The following is a 22,711-nucleotide window of genomic DNA, read 5'->3' on the forward strand; positions in this document are numbered from 1 at the left end:
TAAATGAGGTTTGGTTTGTTTTTACAAACTGCGATTTCCCGTAATTTTTCTTGTTCCTTGTGACAAAAAACTTTAAGCTTTACACTGGAGCTACTCTGCATAAGGAAGTGATCCACGAGTGAATGACACGTGTGCAATTTCCCGCGAAATCCGTCCCGACAGCTTTAAAATGCCATTATAGGTACAAATTGTTTTTGGGTAACGGCTTGGATTCTTTGCAGTCTTTCATTGATATATAGCCTAGCCTATATGTATAAGCAATAGGCCGATTTGTTTGTAGGCTATACCACATTACTAACGAAAGTGATAATTAATCACCCCCTGCTGGCGCGCGGGGCAAACGCAGTCTCATCCATAATGATGTGCTTTGCATAAGTTTATTTTGTCAAGCGCCCTCTCACGCGTTTGCCCATATGTTCCCCACTCCCTCGTGCACGCGCGGGTCTAATGTAGTTTAAATGACACGCGCTTTTTATTGCGCTGGCTGCGTTCTGCCATTCATCTCCACAGCCACTTGTGTTTCAGTGGATCGCGCGCTGTGTGTGAGTGCGTTCAGCACTAAGGTGAGAAGCAGAGGGAGGGGTTTAAACTTGCCCGATGCGCTGGGAGCTGATTTACTGTCATCTCTCTCTCTCTCTCTCTCTCTCTCTCTCTCTCTCTCGGGTTTATATGTGGATTTCTCCTGCTCCACAGCAGATCTTTGCGCTCGGACTGGAGGTGTCGTTCAGGAGCCCCGGCTCTCTCTTCTACCGGACAGGACACCCGTGAGCATGAGTATGGCAGACACCCACTAAAGCCATCACGGAGAGATACGCGTATATACCGACTATGGCTGTGGACGGTAAGTTCGCTGCTTGTTATTTACTACGTAAACCAGTTCAATTATTATTTGATTCATACTGCAGCCACATGCACTATGATCCGTTTATTTACAGGGTGGCGTTATACAGACAATATTTATGACTTTTGATGTTTACTGTATTATTAATATTAATATTAGACTAATATTTTTGTGTACTATAGCCTAATACCTACTATACTATAAATTAACTCTTTACATTACACTGTTTACACAACATTTACAGTGCTATTTACTAATGTCCTGTACTAAAGTATAGGACTAAAACTTTAAAGTATATAATAACATAATATTTTATGTCTTTTATTTAAGATTTTTTCTGCAATTTGCCAAAGTTTTAACTTGGATTTCGTCATCAATAGTTAAATGAAGAGTTGTTAAAACTTTTTCGGTTACACTTTATTTTGTGTCATTGTTACAATGTAATTATATATTTAAGTACTGAGTAATATTAAGCAACTACATGTACTTACTATGGGGTTAGGGTAGGGTTAGGGTTTGGTTGAGGGGTTAGTTGCATGTAATTATGCATAATTTACTGTTATTACTACGGTAATTACATGTAACATATGTAACAAGGACACTGTAAAATAAAGTGTTACCACTTTTTCAATTTTAGCATTTTTTTTTACTGTGTGTACTTTAGACTATAATTTTTTACTGTAGTAGCTATTTATGATTACACTTTATTTTAAGGTGTCCATGTTACACTGTAATAATACATTTAGGTACTGAGTAATAATAAATAATACATGTGCCTACTTACTATTGGATTAGGATTTGGTTTAGGGTCACTTGCATGCAACTATGCATAATTTATAGTCATTACTACAAAAATGTGTAAAAAGCCGTATTTGCTATAGTACATGCTTATATTCTACTACAGGGTATTATAATATCCGATACTACACTGTACTACTATACAACTTTTTTTTTTTTTTTTTTGCTGCACCCTGTGATGCTGTTTATATTTTTTCTGAATGCCATGTGCAAATTTAGGTCAGAAGGTTGGTAATTTGTGCAGGTGTTTTTTTATTTTTATTTTCCAGATGTATTTGTGATCATCATGTTGACAATGACATTGCGCTCAAATCGCTGAAGGGAATGTCAGACAGAGTTCATGGGTTCACAGCTGGACATAAACATAAAGTCTACCTGACAACTTGCATGACAAATGAAAACATTCACACACATGATCTCAGTGATCTCGAGGGCATTTATGCAATCGTATATATGTTTTCCCTTGGCCCCAGGCAATTTTACATAATCATATAGTAGCTATATCTGCAGCGCTCAGCGTGGTGCTGAAACGGACAGCAAGACCTTGCCTCACTTTAACCTGCGCTTCTTCGTATTAAATGTCCTTTTCCTAATTCTCTCTCTCACGTGTGATTCAGTAACTTAAAAGTGCAGTTTGTGCCCAAAATAGGATGTTCTGTACGTAGAAGCAAATTGCATAATCATAAAGCCCCCCTCAAGGAAAGTTAGATCATTGTTTATTCAAACGTGTTGTTTTTTATCCAATTAAAATGGCTTGTTTTAATCCGTGTTGTATCCTGTGCGCAGAATGTTATTTAAGAACGTTTTTCTCAGCCGCCCTAAGAGAAAGTCCGATACGTGAGCGAGTACACAAGCGGTTTATACAGAGGCAGCTTATATTTGCATCCGAGGCGTTTGATTAGACAACTGAATTACACTTGAGAGAACTGATTGTTTGCTTTAATATCTTCTATTGCACAGATATTGCCGTATCATTCTCCTGTTACAGTACAGTTATTACTTGGCAAGGTTTCATTTCATGCAGGCTGTAATAAAAACGTTTCCAGAATAGCACTGGTCTCTGATTCACATAAAGCATGTTGGTGTCACTGCTCATATAAAGCTTCATTAGATCTGGAGAGGCACAGATGTTGGGTTAACCCCCTCTCGCCCTGTTTCACACACCCTACAGCTTTCAACCAATCCCAGCATGCAGCAGGAGGACTGGGCTGTTTTCCTGCTACCTAAGGGAGCACAATGCATTAAGTGCATGGACAAATGCGTGTCACTCATTCATGCATACAGATGGATTAGAAATGCTAGACCCACAAGCCTCACTCGCGGTTTCTAACCACACGCACATGTCTGAAAAAATAGAAATGGAGAGCGTGAAAGGGCAGAAGCGATAAAAAGAGAGTAATTTCTGGTTCTGTTTCATGCAGTGGTTGAAGGGAGTGTGTATGTTGTCTCAACGTGTGTTTGCCTGTTATCAGCAGAAGCGATTCCATGCTTGACCAGCCTGTCAACACCATTGACTTTTATTCTTTCTTTCTATTCTTTTACCTGTAATTGCTGAGAGATGAGCGGCTTTTCCATCGCATTTCATCATAGTTTTCGCTTGGTCCACCAGTTTTATAAAGCATGTCAAATCTCAGTTTACTTATAATGGAAGTCTGTGGGGAAATGCAGCCTGGAGGGTTTAAAAGCAGAAATGTGAAGCCTGTGCTATATATAATCCTTATTTTAATTCTGACATACAGTGTGTGTTATTTAAGCTATAAAGTTGTTTAACCCTTACATTATGGCAGTTTGGCCCACAACACAAAATTGAGCGACCCTAAAAAGGACATTCTCGTCATAGTCGCAATGTTGCTCATCACAGTTCGGTACAGGCATCAGAACCGCGTCTCCTCGCAGCAGATCTTCGTTTGTGTGTGTGACGGAGGGATTCTTAACACTGTTTTCACTCCTTTACACATTTATAAGCTCTTCATGAGTTCTCAGCTGGTCAAAATACCATCATATGTAGCTACGCACACACAACAAGCATATTTATCCCAGAACACAGCATCGTTTTGGATGTTCGGTAACTTCTGTTACAAAACATACGTCATAAAAGCCGACCAATCAGGTTGTGAACGTATCCCTATGCCTTTAGGTTCGGTATCTTTATGTTCAGTGTTAAAATGCCAATGTGAATGCTATAAGCGGACCATGTTTTTTTTTTTTTTTGGGTCCGGACCACGCGAACCGAACTACAAGTGTGAACACGCCCTTACTAAGGTTTGCGACAGTCAATGTACTGGTATTTACACACCATTATTTTACACACCATTAATGTTTTAACTGATTTTGCACTTGACATTTTGACATGACATTGAATTTGCACATTGTCAGCAATGTAACACTGCAGCTTATCCATGTTGTGGGCAAAAAGTAGATTTAGTCCTCAAAAAAACATTTAGTCCGAAACCAAAAATGTGTTTGTTTTTTTTATCCCCCCCCCCCCCCATATTTAGAAAATTTAATGCATCATTATTGAATACAAAATAGGTTAGAATGCATTTTATCTTGCTAGACTCATTTTACATTTTATCCAAAGCATTATAGAGTAGTGCAGGGATGATGTCAGAATTTTCCACTGGTTTCTTTGAGATTTTCCTATGGGATTTTATAATGGGGTTTAATTTATGCGTAAAATAGAGCCTGTGGTAAAGATAACTTGACAATACTTTGACGTTTTGTTCTACAACGTAAATTACACCCATTGTGAAAACGTGAATTTCTAATAAGTAACTAGATAAGAAAGCTTGGGGTGTGAATGTGTGCAGAGTATGTTGTAGAACAAAACGTCAAAGTATCAGGTTATGTTCACCACAGACCTTGTTTTACTCATAAATTGAAAACCCCCATTATAAAACCCAATAGGAAAATCTCAAAGGAACCAGCGGCCGAATTAGACTTAAGGTTTTGACGTCATCCCTGCACCACTTTATTGCCTCGCTAGACTTTGCTTAGAAGTGAAATACACCATTTTAACTTAAAAAAAGGTCACAATTATTGTCTGTGGTAATCGACAGTATGTCACAGATGCAGTTGATAGAGCTTAATTAGTACTGAACCCCAGAACATTCCTTCAACAATGGTCCCAAATCTGTTCTTTAAGAGCTTTTGTGCTAAAGCCTCTTGATCTTGTTTGTACTCACAGTGCATTGTGGGTCAGATTAAACGAATCGCGCCCAAACCACATGACCGAAGTTACGTCCTTGTGAACCGATTCTCACATGAGCGCATGAATAAAAGAAGAAAAGGAGGTGAAATGAAAGGAAGCTACTGTTTTCTTTAGCCACATAAACATGGTCTTTATTAGCCCTCTCTCACATTTTGGTTAAGGAGGGGCTCTTAACAGCTATTTGGTGTCCTGCCCAAAAGTTGCCTTTGGAGAGCTTTTGAAATGTGATCCTGGCTCAAATGGTGTGGAATGTATGTGTGTATGTGTGTGTGTGTTTAGGCCAGCATCCTTGTGTCCTCGCAGGCATTATCTCCACCTTAAACCATCCATCCATCCGTCCCTTTATCCCCCCTATTCTTTTGTATCATATCTTTCAAGCAGACAAAGGATTTTGCTAAAATGGATTTTGTGTGTGTGTCTGTATGGAATGTTTGATCTGTGTGTGTGTGTGTGTGTGTGTGCACAACTATGAGGGTGCATTATGTTTTTATGCTGCTGTATGTACGTTTGGGTTTTAATTCTCGTTCCGTTGGCCTGTTGTTGGTCTTAATACCCTCTTACTGTGTCATCGCAGTTCACACAGCATCTACGCTGACATCAGGGGAAGAGAAAGTAAAAAAAAAAGAAAAGATTTGCCTGCTTTTTTGTTGTTGCAGTGATCCGTTTAAAAGATCTTAAATGAAAAGACTTCACTTTCAGTGCATCAGCATAGAATAGGTTTACTGTTTGTATATTTGCACAGCTGTTGTGGGTGGATATTTTTGTCTCTGACTTTGATATGATAAGACAATCCGCCGTCAGGTACGTTCACACGTCAAAAATATTAAAGGAATGTGTACAGGAGTGATGGCATTTCTGTCAGAATTTGGGAGCAGAACCTCAAATAATAATACTTTAAGAATGAAACTGCAAAGAAAAAATTCTTACTGGATAATTATGATTTGTTCCAAATTCGAACTGTATTTCTATTAGCAATCCTATAAAAATGTCCCATCTGGGTGGTTGCTAGGGTGTTGCCATGGAGTTGCTAGGCTGTTGCTGACATGGTCTTGGATAAAGGAGCCTTCTAAGTCTCTATTACAGTATATTGTGGTCCTTCCCAGCAAGCAATTTTGCGTTTAAAAGACATCTGATAGCCGCCCAAACAGCCCAGACGTCTAAAACAAGGCAAAATTTGGGCTGTCAGTGAAAACGTCTAAACCATATCCCAAGAATAGACTAGTCATTTAATTTAATTTCTTTGTTATCTAATTGATAACTAGTCTATTCTTGGGCTATGGTTTAGACGTGTAATAGATTTTCAATGACAGCCCAAATTTAGCCTTGTTTTAGACGTCTGGGCTGTGTTTGGATGGCTAGTAGACGTCTTTTAAACGCAAAATTGCTTGGTGGGTTCCTTCAATGTAAATATAGGGATTTTTTTTTCAACCATCTGATTGCTTAGAAAACTAATACCACACCCCAACAATGTTGGTAACACAACAAGACAGGTCTAGTTTAACACTTTTGGTTAGAGGTTTGTTCCAATACCTAGTGCAAAATATAATGCTTAAAAGACACTGTTTATAAATATGAAAAGATCCAGTGTGCAGATTCATTTAAATCAATAATGCCCGGTACACATTGTATGATTTTGGCCTGTCCCAGACGAAAGATGACCAATCGCGGTGATTTCTGTGGTTGTGGCTCCTAAACTGTGTTCCTACGTCGTACAGTGAGAGGGGTTCAGAGACGGCCGTTGTCGTGTAAAAGATATCCTGCGATCATTTTCTGACTGTGTCAGAAGTTTAGCATGATCATCTCACAGTGTGTTTGCTGCTATGACCTACGTTTACTGACTAACCAATAAAAATACAACATTAAATGGCATATTGGTCAATGCGAGATGGCACTAAATCTTAAAACTACTTTCCTCAAGATCCATTTGCAAAATTGCCATGCCAAGTTGGCCTCTTTTCTCCAACCATGACCGCGTCCATATTCTCCTCTTTCGCTTCCTCCTCTTTTTTCAGCGCACATGAAAACCACAATTGCTAAAGTGTGATTCATCTGGCTCTATTTGTTTACCACTAGCGCATGATGACGTTTTATTCTTCTATACTAACTTGCGTCGTAGCCTACGATTCAATAGCTGTCATCATCGTACAGTCTACATACATGTCGCACCCAAGTTTATGGGTGTAACGATTTGTCATTTGTAATGATCTTATTATAGGATTGCTGAAATCACACAGTTTGTAGCAGGCATAAGACTGTATAGGACCTGGAAAATCACATGCTTCATCCATTTGCTGCCTTATTATGGATCAGTGCTACTCTTCTGAGATTCCCCATGAATAATAGTGGGATTGAGGGGGATGGGGAGGAAAAGCAAGGGGGAGGTGTCTAATAAACATTCACTCGTCAATCCCCCCCGGACTTTAAACAGATTGATCAAGCGTTAAAACCCGGGAGGGATCAATTTGGCTTAAATCAACAAGCATCTTCTAGAAAATGGACAGAGAAAGGAGGAGGCAGAGAGATGGCTGAAGAATGGAGAAGAAAGGTCCGTTTCATTTGCTGGGAGGACTGATGGCTGGGTCGACCCGTGAGCTACGGATAATTGCTTTCGCAGAGGGCAAAGCTTTACACCCCACCCCGCCATCATCCCAAGTGTTCTCATCTTCGTTCTCCACACCCACCCAGTGGTACTTAATTTCTTCAGTACTGTGGTCACTCTTGATTTTTTATTTTTTTTTAAATGGGCGGTCTGTCAGCCCCTGTCATCCCATTATATTAGCAAGTGCACGAGCCCGTGTCCAATATCTCTCCGTTAATTAGTGCTACGCGAAGGGAAGAAATGCACGATTGAGAAAGATAAAGGATGAAAGAGGATGATGTTGAAGAAAGAGACGGGGAGAGAAAAGATAATAGAAACTGCTGAGAGAGTCGTGCTAATTAGAGATAATGCAGTTGGTTTGAATTTGATGGAAATTGATGGTCTTGTGTAGTATATTCCAGTTAGTTGTCATTTTGTGGTTGGTTTTCTAAAGCATCTTATTGGTAAATAAAAAAATACATAAAAAAAATGAATATTAATATGTTAAAATAATCCAACTCTAATCTAAACCTCACTTCATTTAAATAGTAATAATAAACCAGTCCTCTATTCTGTAATTCTAAACGGTTTGGGACTGTTCCTCGTGTGTGATAGCGGTTTCTGATTGGCCAATGGCCTCGCTGAAGGCACCAGGAAGAGATGATGCAGCTCCTGGTGGCGAAAAGCAATTACACTGTTTGATTGCACTGATTTTTACATCTGTATTATCAGTCTCATCCAGCTCTTCTCCAGGGTGCTCTCTTCTTTTCTCATCTCTGTTTCTGTGTGTGATGAACAGCTCTCCACATCCCACCCTGTCCCTCAAAATATCACCCATGGGCCATATCTCTGACTCTAACTCTCTCTCTGTCCCTTTCTTTCACATCAGCGTTCTCTTTCTGACCCTTTCTGACTGCTTGGCCACTAAGAAGACATCCATGAAAGACATCCTTCCAACATCTACCCCTTGGAAGGGCTGTAGATGTGGATATTATAAAATTAGGTGGCTATTTAGGTTTACCACACAGTTTATTAGATTTTATTAGATTCATTTTTTATGGTTGGTGTTAGCACAGTACAGTAATGATACCAGAAGATAATACCACGGTACTTCACTGTAACATATACCACAATGGAGAGCAGAAAAACATGTTCTTGTTTCCTCTAGAGGAATTAGATTTTTTCTTCAAGGGCTTGTGAAAAATAAGAGCACTTAATTGTATTTAAAAGGGTGGTTGAATATGATTTCACTTTTCTAACTTTAGTTAGTGTGTAATGTTGCTGTTTGAGCATAAACAACATCTGCAAAGTTACGACGCTCAAAGTTCAAAGCAAAGGGAGTATTTTCTTTTAAAGAAATCGTTTTTTAAGGACTACAACAAACGGCTGGTAGGGACTACAGGACAAATTCCTCCCGGGTTAGTGACATCACCAACCCTAAAATTTACATAAACCCCGCCCCCCGGAACACGATTTATAGATTATCAAGAAAGAATATGCTAATTAATGACTAGAAGATAACTACACATAAGCTACATAAATTCACCAACTAACCATTCAGAAATGTCTACATGTTGTCACTTCTTCTTGAGTCTCTCCATCATTGTCTGACTCTGGGTTGAACATAAAAGGCTAAAAAAAAAAAATTTCAGCAGCAGCTCATTTGCATTTAAAGGAACAGACCTTTGAACTCACCCTCAAAAAGTGACAACTTTAAAATGCTGTATAAAAATATCTGTGGGGTATTTTGAGCTAAAACTTGACATACACACTCTGGGGACATCAGAGACTTATTTTACATCTTGTGAAAAGGGCATTATACCACCACTTTAATGTACACTTCTTGTGTACTTCAAATCGTAGTATTTTTTTTTATCTAAAAAAGTAGTTGCAGATAATGTTAATGAAATAAAAGACCACTTAAAGGTGCTCTAAGCGATGTTGGGTGACGTCACTTCTTGTTGACGTTCGAAGTATTGTCAAACAAAATGGAGGCTAGCTCGACCCTCCCTCCTCCTCATCCTGTCCCCTCCCCCTCCCCTCCGTGCTTCCTGAAACAGGCTTTTCCATTGTAAATTCGGGACTTTCCTTCTCCTTTTCCCTCTTCTTTGCTATTTGTTCATCAGAACGTCGTCTCTTTGGTCGTGTGTCGGCCATATAAAAATTCAAGAGAATATAATTCTAACGTTAGTCGTTGTCGTTGTCTAGGACATCTCTCCTCTAGCTAACTTCCCTCTTCATGCTTCTCTCTCCTCCACTCCACACACCCCCCTTCATGTGCACGCGCACTAACCCCCCAACCCCCACCCCCAAATCATTCTTGTCAGTTATTGGCTGGAACACTGTTTGTTATGTTTCGTGGGTCCAGGCTGGCACAGTTTGTTTTTGTTGCCGTTTGTGGAGCCTGGACTGTTTACAGAGACCGTGTTTTTTTACAGTGTGTTCAGGGGACAGGCTAGCGGATAGCGAGGAGATGTTTGCTGGATGTGACAAAAAATGTTTCAGCCTAAAAAATGCGTGACATCGCTTAGAGCACCTTTAAGTGCACTTAAAGAGAGTACACTTTCATGACTTCTTAACTTTTAAAAAGAGCACTTTGTAATATTGTCAAATTAAAAAGTACAGTTTAAATCATGTTTTAATAATCTTTTGTTGTGATTTAAAGTACACTTATTTTGATATGATGACTAACATATTGATTATAATATTGAATGTAGTGTGTTATTCGATATTACATTTTAAGTTAACATATTTTAAATGTACTGAATTGTACACACACACACACACACACACACACACACACATATATTTGAAATTGCAAATATATTTAAATACATGACATACACTTTCAATAAATTACAAATAAAGTGTATTTTAGTTTATCATAAAAGCTTGTCAGTGCATTTGGCAGTAAACTTTAACTATATTTTAACAGCCAAAATGTAATTATGAAATTACATGTAAAGAAAGAAGTTATCAAAAAAGTGCTCTTAAGTTTAGCTAATTGCATTTAATATAAATTTAAACAATAATACATTTTCATTTAATTGCAATTGCAATAAATGAAATGATCTAAAGGGTGGTTTTCACAGTGAAATACCATAGACAAACCATTTTTGTTTCCCCAAAGAACCTTTCAGTGAACATTTCTTAAAAGAACCACTTTTTTTTTCTTAGTGCGAAAAACATTTTAATAATCTAAAGAACTTTTTTTCCACTATAGAGAATCTTTTGTGCAATGGAAAAGTTTCATGGATGTTAAAGATTCTTTACGTATGCCGATAAAGAAGAGTGTTGGGACTTTCTGATGCATGTTGCATAAACATTTGTCTGTGGATTTGCCAACCTTTGCAAATGCCATGAATAATATGCAAAGTGGATCACAGACTTGATTAAGATGCTTAACTCCAGGTTATTCCAGAGAGACCCTCCCTCTTTTAATTAAGGTGATTAGAATGTAAGTGTCAGCTAATTTACATTAATTAGCAGTTCATTTAAAAAAAAGATTTGCAATATCAACAACGGGGCCTGCAACATTGTCATTGGTGCCATTGTTAGGGGTCACATTAGTTTTGGTTCTGGCAGGTGTTGAGTTCATTTTTGCTCTTGAATGTTAAGTGATGGACTTGAGGTAGCAGTTATAAATTCATGTTTTTTAGTTCATTCGAGGATGCTCAATATTTTTCTGATTTCAATAAAAAACAATTAATTTAGATGTTACCATTTTTTCAGTTTGATTTATCAATGACATAAATCAAATAACTGAGATTATAGGAGTTCAACTGACAAAAAGTTCAAGGGAAATACACATGGAAATTATACCCAGTATACCAATTATACTTTAAACTAGTTTTTCGGTGTGGCCGATTTATCGCTTATTCACTAATTTTAATATTGGGTGAAATGTCTGCCTATGTCAACAATAAGGTTGCATCTTTCCTGTATGTGTCTTACTTTCTCTCTCTGGCTCTGAGGTGTGTTTAAATCAGATGGACTACTGCTCTCATTTCATGTTTTCCTTGTTTACGCTCCCATAATCGCTAGGCATCAGTTATGTTTCCTAGAGGTCATGCATTATCTCTGTGACTCTAATCTCTGCGCTGTGACACATTGGTTCTCTCTCCTGCTTGAGTGAGTGTGTGTGTTTGTGAGGTCCTATCACTGACCTTTTAACATGTCTGTTCTCATAATCCATTCTGAAAGAGTCCAGACCACCTAATCTGAGATAAGAAAGGATTTGATGTATACTGGCATGAGTGTGTGAGAGAGAGAGTGAGGGAGGAAAGCGAGAAATATACTCTGTCAGGCGAGCTCAGAGTAAACAGTCCAGTTTCTGACCTCAAGCTGAAGCTTCAAAGTCACCCTCAGGATTTGCCCTCGCTGGTTTGAGGCTGTATTGAATTATATAATTCCCCTCTGAACCAAAAATAAAGACTGTTAAAAATTAAATACATTAAAGACATCGGCCAATGCTCCTTCCGAGTTAGCGAACCCTGATAGATTGAACCCTGTGAACCATTGCATCTTAAATTTCCAGTCTGTGTGTCAGTCAGAATATGTCTGTCATGTGTGAAATATGATGTGGAAATATGAACTGATATGAGCTTTTGCATTTTGGATGCTCTGTAAAGTTTTCCACAATCTTGCGACAGTTTCATGATGGGATGACTGCCAAGGTAACATTGGGTGGACTAGAATCGACACACTTAGCAGGTACTGGAGTAAGGCAGGGTTGTGTTCTTGCACCTGTCTTGTTTAACATCTTTTTACTGTGTGTTACAAAGCTGCTGTATAAAGAGATGGAAGAAGAAAGTGGGGTTGCAGTGGCTTATAGATTGGATGGTAACCTCTTTAACATCAGGAGGTTTCAGGCAGCAGCTTCAGTTGGTTCACGTGCTGGAATTGGAGTATGCGAATGTGCCCTAGTGTCACATACTCCAGAAGATCTACAGTCCACTCTTAAAGCTGCTGTTAGAGCATACAGCAGGATGGGCTTGGATGTGAATATCAAGAAAACAGAAGTCCTTTGCCAATGGTCATTGGATCCCCAACAAAAACCTCCAGTATTTACTATTCATGATTCCCCACCTGCCACACTGCCGCACTTCAAATATCTTGGCAGTTATTTATCTAGTGATTGTAGCATGGATCAAGATATTCAACACAGGATCAAGCAGGCTTTATCTTCTTCCGGGAGACGGAGGAAAAGAGTGTTCAGCAATACTAATTTACATCTACACACAAAGATTGCTGTTTATCAGGCAATCTGCCTCACCACCCTCCTGTATGGTTGTGAAACATGGACCGTCTATGCTCGACATCTGAAAATGTTGGAATCTTTCCACATTAAATGCCTGCATCGTATCCTCAAAGTGTCATGGCAAGTGCTACATATTGAGATCCTGACAAAAACCAACTGTTGGAGTATAGAAGCAATCTTAATGCTCTACCAACTTAAGCCGCGTTTCCACTGAAATTACCCGGAACAATTTGTCCCAGGAACTTTTTTTCCCCCAGACCTGTTGCTAGCCGCGTTTCCACCACGGTCTAAAGTACCGTGAAGATTAGGCAAATAGGCCGGTGACGTAGAACTGCGCGCAACTTTACAGTTCCCACTGGATTTCATCCTCTGAATTTAAGCTTAATAAAGCCTGAACCCCGTCGTCGGTCCATCGGTCGTATTTTTTCAACTCCATTGTTGATTCGAATAGCAAACGACTGTTACTGCACGTACCGCAACAGATGGTGGTTGAATAAAATGCTGCGTGGAGTCAACCAATCAAAATGTGGCATGAACTCAACCAATCAGCATGTTCAGCGCCCAAGTCCCACCCCTGAAAGTTCCTGAACTTTGAAAAAGTATTACCTCGCGAGCAGGGACTTTCGGAGGAGGAAATGTTTACCCGGAACTTCATTTAGACCCTGGTTCCTGCGGTGTAAACACGCCGAGTACCAGCCCAAAGTTCCTAGTTCCTGGGGAAAGTTCCTGCGGTGGAAACGCGGCTTAAGATGGCTTAGTCATGTTGTGAGAATGTACGGTCAATGACATCTTAGTTTCCGATTTGCAGGAGGCAAAAAAGAGTCTGAAAGACCAACTAAAAGGCTTTCTTAAGAAGTGTGTGATAAAGCCCACATCCCTGGAAACTAGTGCAGTGAATCGCACGCTCTGGCAGCAACTTTGTCAGAATGTACAGACTACAAAGTTACAAAGAGAACTGAACATCGCCTGACTAAAAGGCATCAGAGAAAGCAGGCCATGCTTGTTCCTGCCCCCTTAAGACAATCAGGAGAAACTTTTATGTGCCCTGTCTGTAAAAGACAGTGTGCATCCCGCATCGGACTATACAGTCATCAAAGAACCCACAAATTATAGGAGACAAATTATCATCAGACAACGATGGACTACCCAGAAGATGATGTGGAAGTATGAACTGTTGATGTGAGTGGAAAATCAAATTACATGCTGGAAATGTGTTGGGTGATCCTTGACATTGTGAGATGTCTGTTTATTTACAGTATAATTCAATTTGACAGACGCTATGGAAATTACCTTGAGAATTAAATAGTGTTTTGAGTGAGTATATCTTTTTGTATAGAATATGTTTCAGAAACACTATTTAACTATTTTTAAAAGCAGAATCAACCATCTCCATGTAACACACACCAGAAGTGGTGTTTGGTTGCTGAATGATTCAATTAAAGGATTCAATGTCTCACTCATAAAGACATGCACTTGTTTGTTCCTGAGTAGCGTGTTTGAACAAATCGGTTGAGTAAATGATTAAAATGCCTCACTCATAGTCATCCTAAATTAATCAATGTGTTTGAACAAGCAGATTGAGTAAATGCTTCAATGAGTCACTAATAAAGACACTGGCTGCATCCAAATCGCATACTTCCCTACTATATAGTAGGCTAAAAACAGTATGTGACAAAAGAAGTACGTTCGAATTCACAGTACTCATAAAAGAGTAGGCAAAAATTACCCGGTTGACCTGCTTTTTCTGGTGGGTCTCCGAAGTGTGCATACGATGAACACTTTACTATCCCATGAGGCCACGGGAGAGGATTTATGAATGACAGTGAAGTGCCATAACTGATTCTGGCAGGTCACATGATAATGACAACATGGCGAATATAAACGTCTGGATTACATTCACACATGCATACTATATAGAATGTACTTTTTTAGCGAGCGTGAAGTAATTACTTATTCAAAATAAGCACCTACTCAAGTGAGTTTGCGATTTCGGACGCAGCCAATCACTTGTTTGTTTAGAAATCCGTGGAAAGTTCTCATGCTCAAAGTCTAGTGTAAGTTCTGCTTAAGCTGTAGAGTCTGCGTGGATCTGCACTTCAAATTTCCACCAGAAATAGTAAACCATTATGGTACCTTTGAGATAATCATTTCAACATATTATGTACGGTTCATTCAGAAGATTCAGTAGAAACTGTGAATAGTGCAGTAGCTTTTATTCTCTTCTCTGTTCTGCGTCTAAACGGCCAGTCCGGACAGCACACAATGCAGACGGGTAATTGGCAAAGCTGTCAGGGAGAGTCTGATAACATGGCAATTAAAGCAAGTGAATACAGTGAATGGAGAACGTAGAGCAGCAATCAGAAACAGAGAGAGAGAGAGAGATTACATTTGGGTCCTTTGAGGAGTTAGGTGAGTTCATAAAGATATAACCTTTCTACTCTTTACGAGACTGTCTGAGTGGATTAGACAAGAGAGAGAAATGTTCTCTGTGGAGAGTAATTGCTAAGGCAATTACTATTGCTCATTCTTGGATATGAACAAACCACTAACTCGTCCCGCACCGTTTGTGTGGACATGAAAGATATTGTCAATGATTTGATTGTATTTAAAGGGATAGTTCACCTCAGATTGAACATTTGGTCATCATTTACTCACCGTCATGTTGTTCCAAACCTGTATGACATTCTTTCTATTGTGTAACATAAAAGAAGATACTTTGAAAATAACATTGCCCATTGACTTCCATTGTAGAAAAAATAAAAAAATAAAATTGGTTCCCACTCCTTCATCGTTTGTTTCTGTCTTGTTAGTTATCCCTGTGTGTATAAGCCCCAGTGTTTGCTGTGTTTGGTTGTCAGTTGTTGTTCTTGTATCCTCGTTGTCTTGCTCTCGTTTACTGGCTCCTCATGTTCCATGTTGTGTTTTGTTTAATAAAAATACGCCTGCACTCAGTTCCAGACTCCTGCACACCTTCCTTGCCCTCTCCCTGTTACAGAATAACTGACAACCAAACACAGCAAACACTGAGGCTTATGGATAACTAGATAACAAGAGGGGAACCAAAGGACTACAAAAGGACTACAAAACTAGAAACAGGAAACAGGAAATAAACCAAACACAAACTAAACATAAAAGTCAGAATGAGAGACGTGGCATTTTCTTTATCATTACTTAATTTGATTTTTGTTTTGTTTTCTGTCAGACAGCTGCAGAAAAAAAGCCAAACACACTGTAAAATGATCATAAAATGTTCAAGTCTAGGGTTGAAGGAGAGGGAGAAATGAATAAGAGAAAGAGGTGCGGCTTGTTGTCTTTAATGAGTCCATACACACGCGCGCACACACACACACACACACACACACACACACACACACACACACAGCTGAGACGTCCCGCTGTTTGTAGGAGAGTGTGTGTGTTCGGCTGTACTCTGTTGTTCATTACTTTCACTCTCTGTCTTGAGTTCTGTTTGTCCTTTTATTATTCTCTCTCTCTCTCTCTCTGGTGTCCAGAGATGAGTCTCTCCTCCTCTCTGTTGTTGATTTGAGTCATCTTTCCTTACTTCCTTCTGTTCGTTCCTTCCTTCCTTCCTTCCTTTCTGAATTTTGTATTGTTCCATCCTTCTTTGTTTTTATTTTTATTTAGTCATTAATTACCCCTTTGTTACTTTATTTTGTTCCTTCCTCACTTATATTTATTCCATCCTTCCTTTCCTTCATTTGTTTAATCTTTCCTTTCTTGCTTCTGTTCTCTTCCATCCTTCATATATGGGTGTTTCTGCAACTACGGGCACTTTTGACTATCCCAATTTAAAAAAAATCAACCTCTATGAATTTCAATTTTTCAATATTTTAATCTGGAACATGTTTATTTTTTGTTTTTTGGGTCATCTTCTTAAAAGTTTCCTTACCACAATGTTACAATAACGTTCATTTTATACATTTTTCTTTAGTAATTTATATAAAAAATGTAATATATTTAAATAGCTTTTCAAATTTGATGCAGTTTTGTAAATACTGATATAAAAAAAATAATACACAAAATAGGGAATTTCATGTTTTTTTCTATGCCATGTAAAAAATTTACAGTAACCTTAGATGTCAATTGTTTCCATACACACAAAAGATAACATAATTAACTTTTTATGACAGATGTTGTTAAGATGGTGTTAATCATCTCAACTTAAGTGTAAAAATATTTTTTTGCAAATAAAAATGTGAAAAAAAGAAAGAAAATAGAGCAGTGCTGTGGTAATGGCATCTTGTGTTGGTAAGGACAAAATATTTTTTTTTATGTAAAAAATGGCATGTTTATATATATACTAATATATATATACTAATATATACTTCAGTATAATATACTGAATATTTGTCATTTAATATACAGTAAACCTTGAATTTGTCTCTACCGCAACACAAGGTCTTTACCGCAACACCTAAATTTGCTGCGGTAAAGACATGTTGCGGAAATGACATTTTTGCTAATATTTTAGCTAATTGGCAGCTAGCAAGGCCTACCACATTAGTTTTGACTCTTAGCATCTTAATATACATGAATTCAACAGTAATATACATTTATTTTTAAAATGTAGTTCAAAAATACACAATTATTAAGCTGAATGATAAGGACGCACAATAAATACTAGAGCAGAAAAGATGATGTTTACCTTATCTTTTTGGTATCTTGTGAGTGAGGTAGTGTGGTGGCCCAGTCTGTCAGCAATGTGCTCAAGTGATAATTTCTGTTTCCATAGAAACTAGACTTGTTTGTGTTCGATAAAATTTCATAATAAAAGCTTTTTTTCATTGTTGCGGTAAGGACTCAAAAGTGTGGGACAGGCACATTTAGTTAAAAAAATCATAAAAATGATCATTAAATAATAATAAAGAAATTGAGATGCTGTAAATGAATCTGTATATTAAACAATTCCATTTGAAATAATGTAATATTGTAAAAAAAAGAGCTAATTTTAAGTATCTCAACATTGAAACCACGGGTGTGGGACATGAGCAAAAATGGTGTTTGGACCTATAAATGCTTCATAATTTTACATTAAATCATATTATTTATTCATTATTTTTTATGTCAAGGTGTGTATTGACACTACGTTTATATTTATGAAACATCAAATGACAAATTTTAACATAAATCTAAAATTTCACTCCTGGGACTTAAAAGTGCCCGTAGTTGCAGAAACACCCATATATATATATATATATATATATATATGTATGTATATATATATTTTTTTTTTTTTTTTTTTTTTTTTGCAGAATGTACAAAACAAGACAGGGAACAAACAACACTGTAAGACACTTCCATTGAAGTAAATACAGAGTTTGAATCTAAAAAAAAAAAAAAAAAAAAGAAAAGGAAGGAGCAAGGGTGAAGACAAGCACGTAACCAGTATACATCAAAGGAATGAAAAATACTAAAAAAGTAAATATTTTGATAAAGAGAGACATAAAGTTTCAGACTTTCTATTATGTTTTTTGAAGTATTTGAAGCTCTGAAACATTTGAGTAAAATCACATAGAAATATATTAAAGGAGGGTTTACATTTTTTCCATTTACAAGTATGGATATGATATTTACCCATCAATAAAAGAAAATTTACAACACCAATGAAGGGTAAGTTTAAATCACACTTAAAAAAGAGCACATCTTGTAGGGCTATAGGAGGAATTGTCTCCATTTTTACTGACCGCCGAAATTTCGAAGTAACCTGACAATAAAAGAATAGGTGATCGAGTGTTTCAGGACAAGAAGAACAAAAGCCACAAGATTCCACCTCGAAATGAAATCGTTTCTGTCTAAAATCATTAACTGGGTAAACCTTAAACATGATTTTGTAATGAGTCTCCTTGACCTTCGGAGCAACTGGGTATGCCATATAGCAAGTAAAAGCTTTATCCTTCACCTTAGAGGTTTCAACATCTCCCAAAAAAATAGCACTGATAATCACCAGTGATAATACGTTTGAGTTCTTTGTAAATAAGTTTGTTATTACACTTACTGTCTAAGAGGTCTACATTAGGCTACATATTTTTAAAGAGGGAAGGGAAACTACAGGTCTAAATAAAGGATTATTCTAAGCAATCCAGTGGGTATAGCATTGTTATCATAACCTTTAATTGTAATTCTAACTCTATATTTATTAATGAAATCATTATGAGATAAGAAATATCCATTATCATCTAATAAATCATGAATAAAAAGTATGCCTTTACTATACCAATCGCTTTTAAACAGAGATTTTCTATTAATAACTATAGCCCTATTGTTCCATAGAGTGGAGTTGTGAGGGGAGAAATTATGGGTAAATATCATTTTCCAATTAAGCAATACTTGTTTATGAAAATTAGATCACTTCAAAGGAATTTTACAGAGCTCAAGATCACATCTCAACACAAATTCAAGATTCAAAATCAAATTCAATCCAATATTACTGTAAATGTGATTGGGAATATGGTACCATATTGAGTGTGACTTTGCTAAACACTCTTTCAGCCATTTTATTCTGAAAGTACCAAGAAAAGATTCAAAATCAATGGCTCTCAAACCTCCATGTGCATACTCTTTAACCATGTGGAATTTACGTAAATAATGTGTTTTATTTCTCCATATAAATTTAAATAAAATTATATTCACTGATTTAACTATACTTTTGGGGCAGTATACAAAGCATGAGATAAATAGATAAGTTTAGATATCGATTGGTTAGTTCATCAATCCTACCTTTCTTTCTTCCTTCTGTTTCTTCCTCCCTTCCTTTATTTGGTCCATCCTTCCTTTTCTTCATTTGTTCGTTCCTTCCTTACTTCCATCCTTCTGCTCCCCCGTTTACTTAGTTTTTTCCTCCAATTCTTTTGTCAATTTGCTCCTCCCTTCCTTCTGTCTATTCATTTGTTTCTTTCATTCCTTCCTTCCTTCCTTTTTTCATTCAGTTGTTCTTTCCTTTCCTTCATTCATCATCAAAATGCACATGAAATGCAAACATAAAAATGCAATAATTCTATAATGAAATGACGTTCCTCACACTTAATACATAAAGTAATATCTTGAAGAACATTAATAAAATCATAATAAAATATTCTTTTACAGTGCTCCATTGTGGCCTACAAATGAAAAATACTGTTACTATGCCAGCACTGCAATGAGAAAAGGCTTTAGAGATTTTTTTATTCATATCTGATTTATTTGATATCAATTTTCACTCTGTGTTTTCCTAGAATCTGAGCGTATTTGAGCCAAACTCATCTGTCACGTGACTGATCATAGTCTAACAGACATGATTTCAGTCATAATTTTGACAATTCAAGAGAAGCACCGAGTCAGCTCTGAATGTCCCTATTAGCTTTAGAAATCACCCAGAAATACGTTGACTGTAAAAGAGAAATAACAGCATTAAACACATTCACACATGTTAGCATGTTAACTTTGACATCTACATACGTGCATAATTCATAAATGGCTAAATAATTTATCCATTTATCCATTCAAAGCTAAAAACACTGTTTATAATTGGTACTGTCACATCATAGTTGACATTTATGACGTTTTTTTTTTTGTTTTCATCCACAGACGCACACTTCCCGAGTCAATACTGTCGATACAGTATTGAATGCGGCCAGTGTTGAGGACATTGGACAGTAGAGTTGAGGTTAGCTCCATTGATCTGTCAGGAGAATCTGATTGGCTTATATTTTTGTGTTTATATGCGGCAGGACGTTAGATCACTATATGTAAGCTCTTCTCTCCTATTTCAACAACCTCGAAATGCACAGTAACAAGCTCTGTGCTCTGGATAGTGGCTGTTCTTGCCCTTTCCGGTCCCAGCTGTGGACAGGCTGAATTGGGGTGAAGGTAGGCTGGCCCATGAGGGGGCAGAGGGTAATGGTGCTTCAGCCCGGCACCACTCCGGCATACAGAGCTGCCATTCAGTGTTTCATAGAAGGTACAATTATTTTTCTTTTTTCACTTACTAATGGTTGGATGGTTTACAATGATGAATGCTTTTAATGTTTGTCCCAGAGGAAGGTGTTTTTGCTTTCAATGCTCAGGAGACCTAATTTAGCTGTCCGTTACGTTTCATAATATGTATCATGTGTGTCAAATTCATATCTGATGTTTCTACTGAAATTACTTTAGGGAGAAATAAAAATAGATATTATGAGACTTAGAGAGTTATGAAATGAAAGTGGATAGTATAGTTTGGGTCTTTTGATGGGATGTGAATTTAAATTGAAATTTCTGACTTGATTTCTTCTGAAGAGATTAATACAATATTTACTTATTCTATGATTTGTGCATTCCCAAAATTATCTGTCTTCCTATTCAGCCTATGTGTTAATCATTTTGCATATTTGCATGAATATTTTGCACAGTAATGGGACTGTATTGGGTCATCACTTGATGACCAATGTAAAATATGGGTATTGAAGCAAAAACGCTTGAGATCCATTTAATAATTATGGCCTGGAAACTAAGATTAGCTAGGGGTAATTGAAAAAAATTAAGTTATGTAAACACGCAACTTATTTTTTTCAATTGACCATTCGCAAAAGCCACGCCCCCTAGTTATTGTTACTACGCCCGTCAAACAATTGAGAACCAGACACATAGCCATGGCTGGGTTGAGTTCAATACCTATTGGTATAAGTGATTGGTTTTGGAGTAATGCAGAAGACATATCCTCCAGGGCACGACAGAAAGGGCTGCAATCTAGTTTAGGTAACAAAGATTCAGTTTCTACCTGTTCTATCAGAGGTATGACAGGTTAGCTATGCTAGCTAAGCTAAGGATGACAACCAGCCTAAACAAGTAACGTTAGCCTACAGTTTCCCCACCTCTCAAGTTTAACCTTTCATCATCGCATATGTTCTACGTGTCTTTAAACATTTCATACTGCACTCGCTCGCTCGCGTCCTATTCGCTTTGGACGCGCGAATGGATTCAAAATGTTCAAGCGTCGAACTAGACACGATACACGCGAATTTGACGCTCTATTCGCGTTTGGTGTGAACGCAGCATAATGAACAGGCTCCGATGTCAAGATTGCAATGCTGGAATGTGTGTGTGTGTGTGTGTGTGTGTGTCAGAGAGAGAGAGAGAGAGAGAGAGAGAGAGAGAGGCACGGGCGCGATCGAACAGTGTAAACATACAAATAAATACTCCGTCATTTATTCATACAGGACATCATTAAAACTGCAAAGTGTTGTAAGCGTACTTAAACTACTTATTGATAATTGATATGCTAAGTTAGCTCGCTAGCTTTACTTCCCTTAGAGCAGACATATGTATGCTTATTAATCTTCGAGGCATTTAGCTGTGAGTGAGGTCTCCCACACTGCTTAATCCATTGTCGGCATCTTTCCGCTTGGGTCTTGGGCTTTGGAAAGGCAAAAAAAACGACCCCTCCCTCTAAACTTTTGGGGTACCTGGAGTCAGACTTGCAGGTGCCAGAGACGCATCATTTCACCTTCTTGCTGAAATCGCAATGTTTGACGGAGGTCCTTCTCCTTAGTTACAGTTGCTGAGCTAGGATTGGACGAGGACTGTTCGAGGGCGGGGTTTTGCGAACGGTCAATTACACATGAAGTTTATTTACTCAATAATTTTAAGGCAACGGGTTTCCTCCCCTTTTTTAAGTTAAAGGGGGGGTACAATGGTGTTTCATGTATTCAGAGTTGTTTACAGTGTTAAAGAGATGGATTCTCATGCTTAACATGGCCAAAGTTTTTTAAAGACTCGGTACAGCCTATTTTCTCTTATAAATATAATAAAACTAAAATACTTTTTGGAGATATGAAGGATGCAATACTACTCTATAGGTACTCAAGATTAACAGGAGATTGAGTGAAAATGAGCATTTCACCCCCCCTTTAAGCCAACTAATTACTTTTTACCGTTTTCTCCTGAGGAAAATCACTTAAAAACAGTAATTGTGACCACACCTTTATACTGAGATCTCATTGGTGGTTGTCCTTCCTCTTATTATTATGCGTAAGATGTATTCAGTAC

General features: G+C 37.7%; 1 protein-coding gene across 2 annotated transcripts in view; it reads left to right on the forward strand.

Moving 5' to 3' along the window:
- Positions 1–707: 707 nt before the first annotated feature.
- samd10b (sterile alpha motif domain containing 10b) overlaps positions 708–22,711 on the forward strand; it is an 84,457-nt gene continuing 62,453 nt past the window's right edge. For both annotated transcript variants that reach the window (XM_081386334.1, XM_081386335.1), the window contains exon 1: positions 708–841. In XM_081386334.1, coding sequence (XP_081242460.1) covers positions 829–841 — 13 coding nt within the window. In that variant the 5' untranslated portion in view covers positions 708–828. The remainder of the gene's footprint in view (positions 842–22,711) is intronic.

Source organism: Scardinius erythrophthalmus, assembly GCF_964197995.2.
Source record: "Scardinius erythrophthalmus genome assembly, chromosome: 15".
NCBI classification, from domain to species: Eukaryota; Metazoa; Chordata; class Actinopteri; order Cypriniformes; family Leuciscidae; genus Scardinius; species Scardinius erythrophthalmus.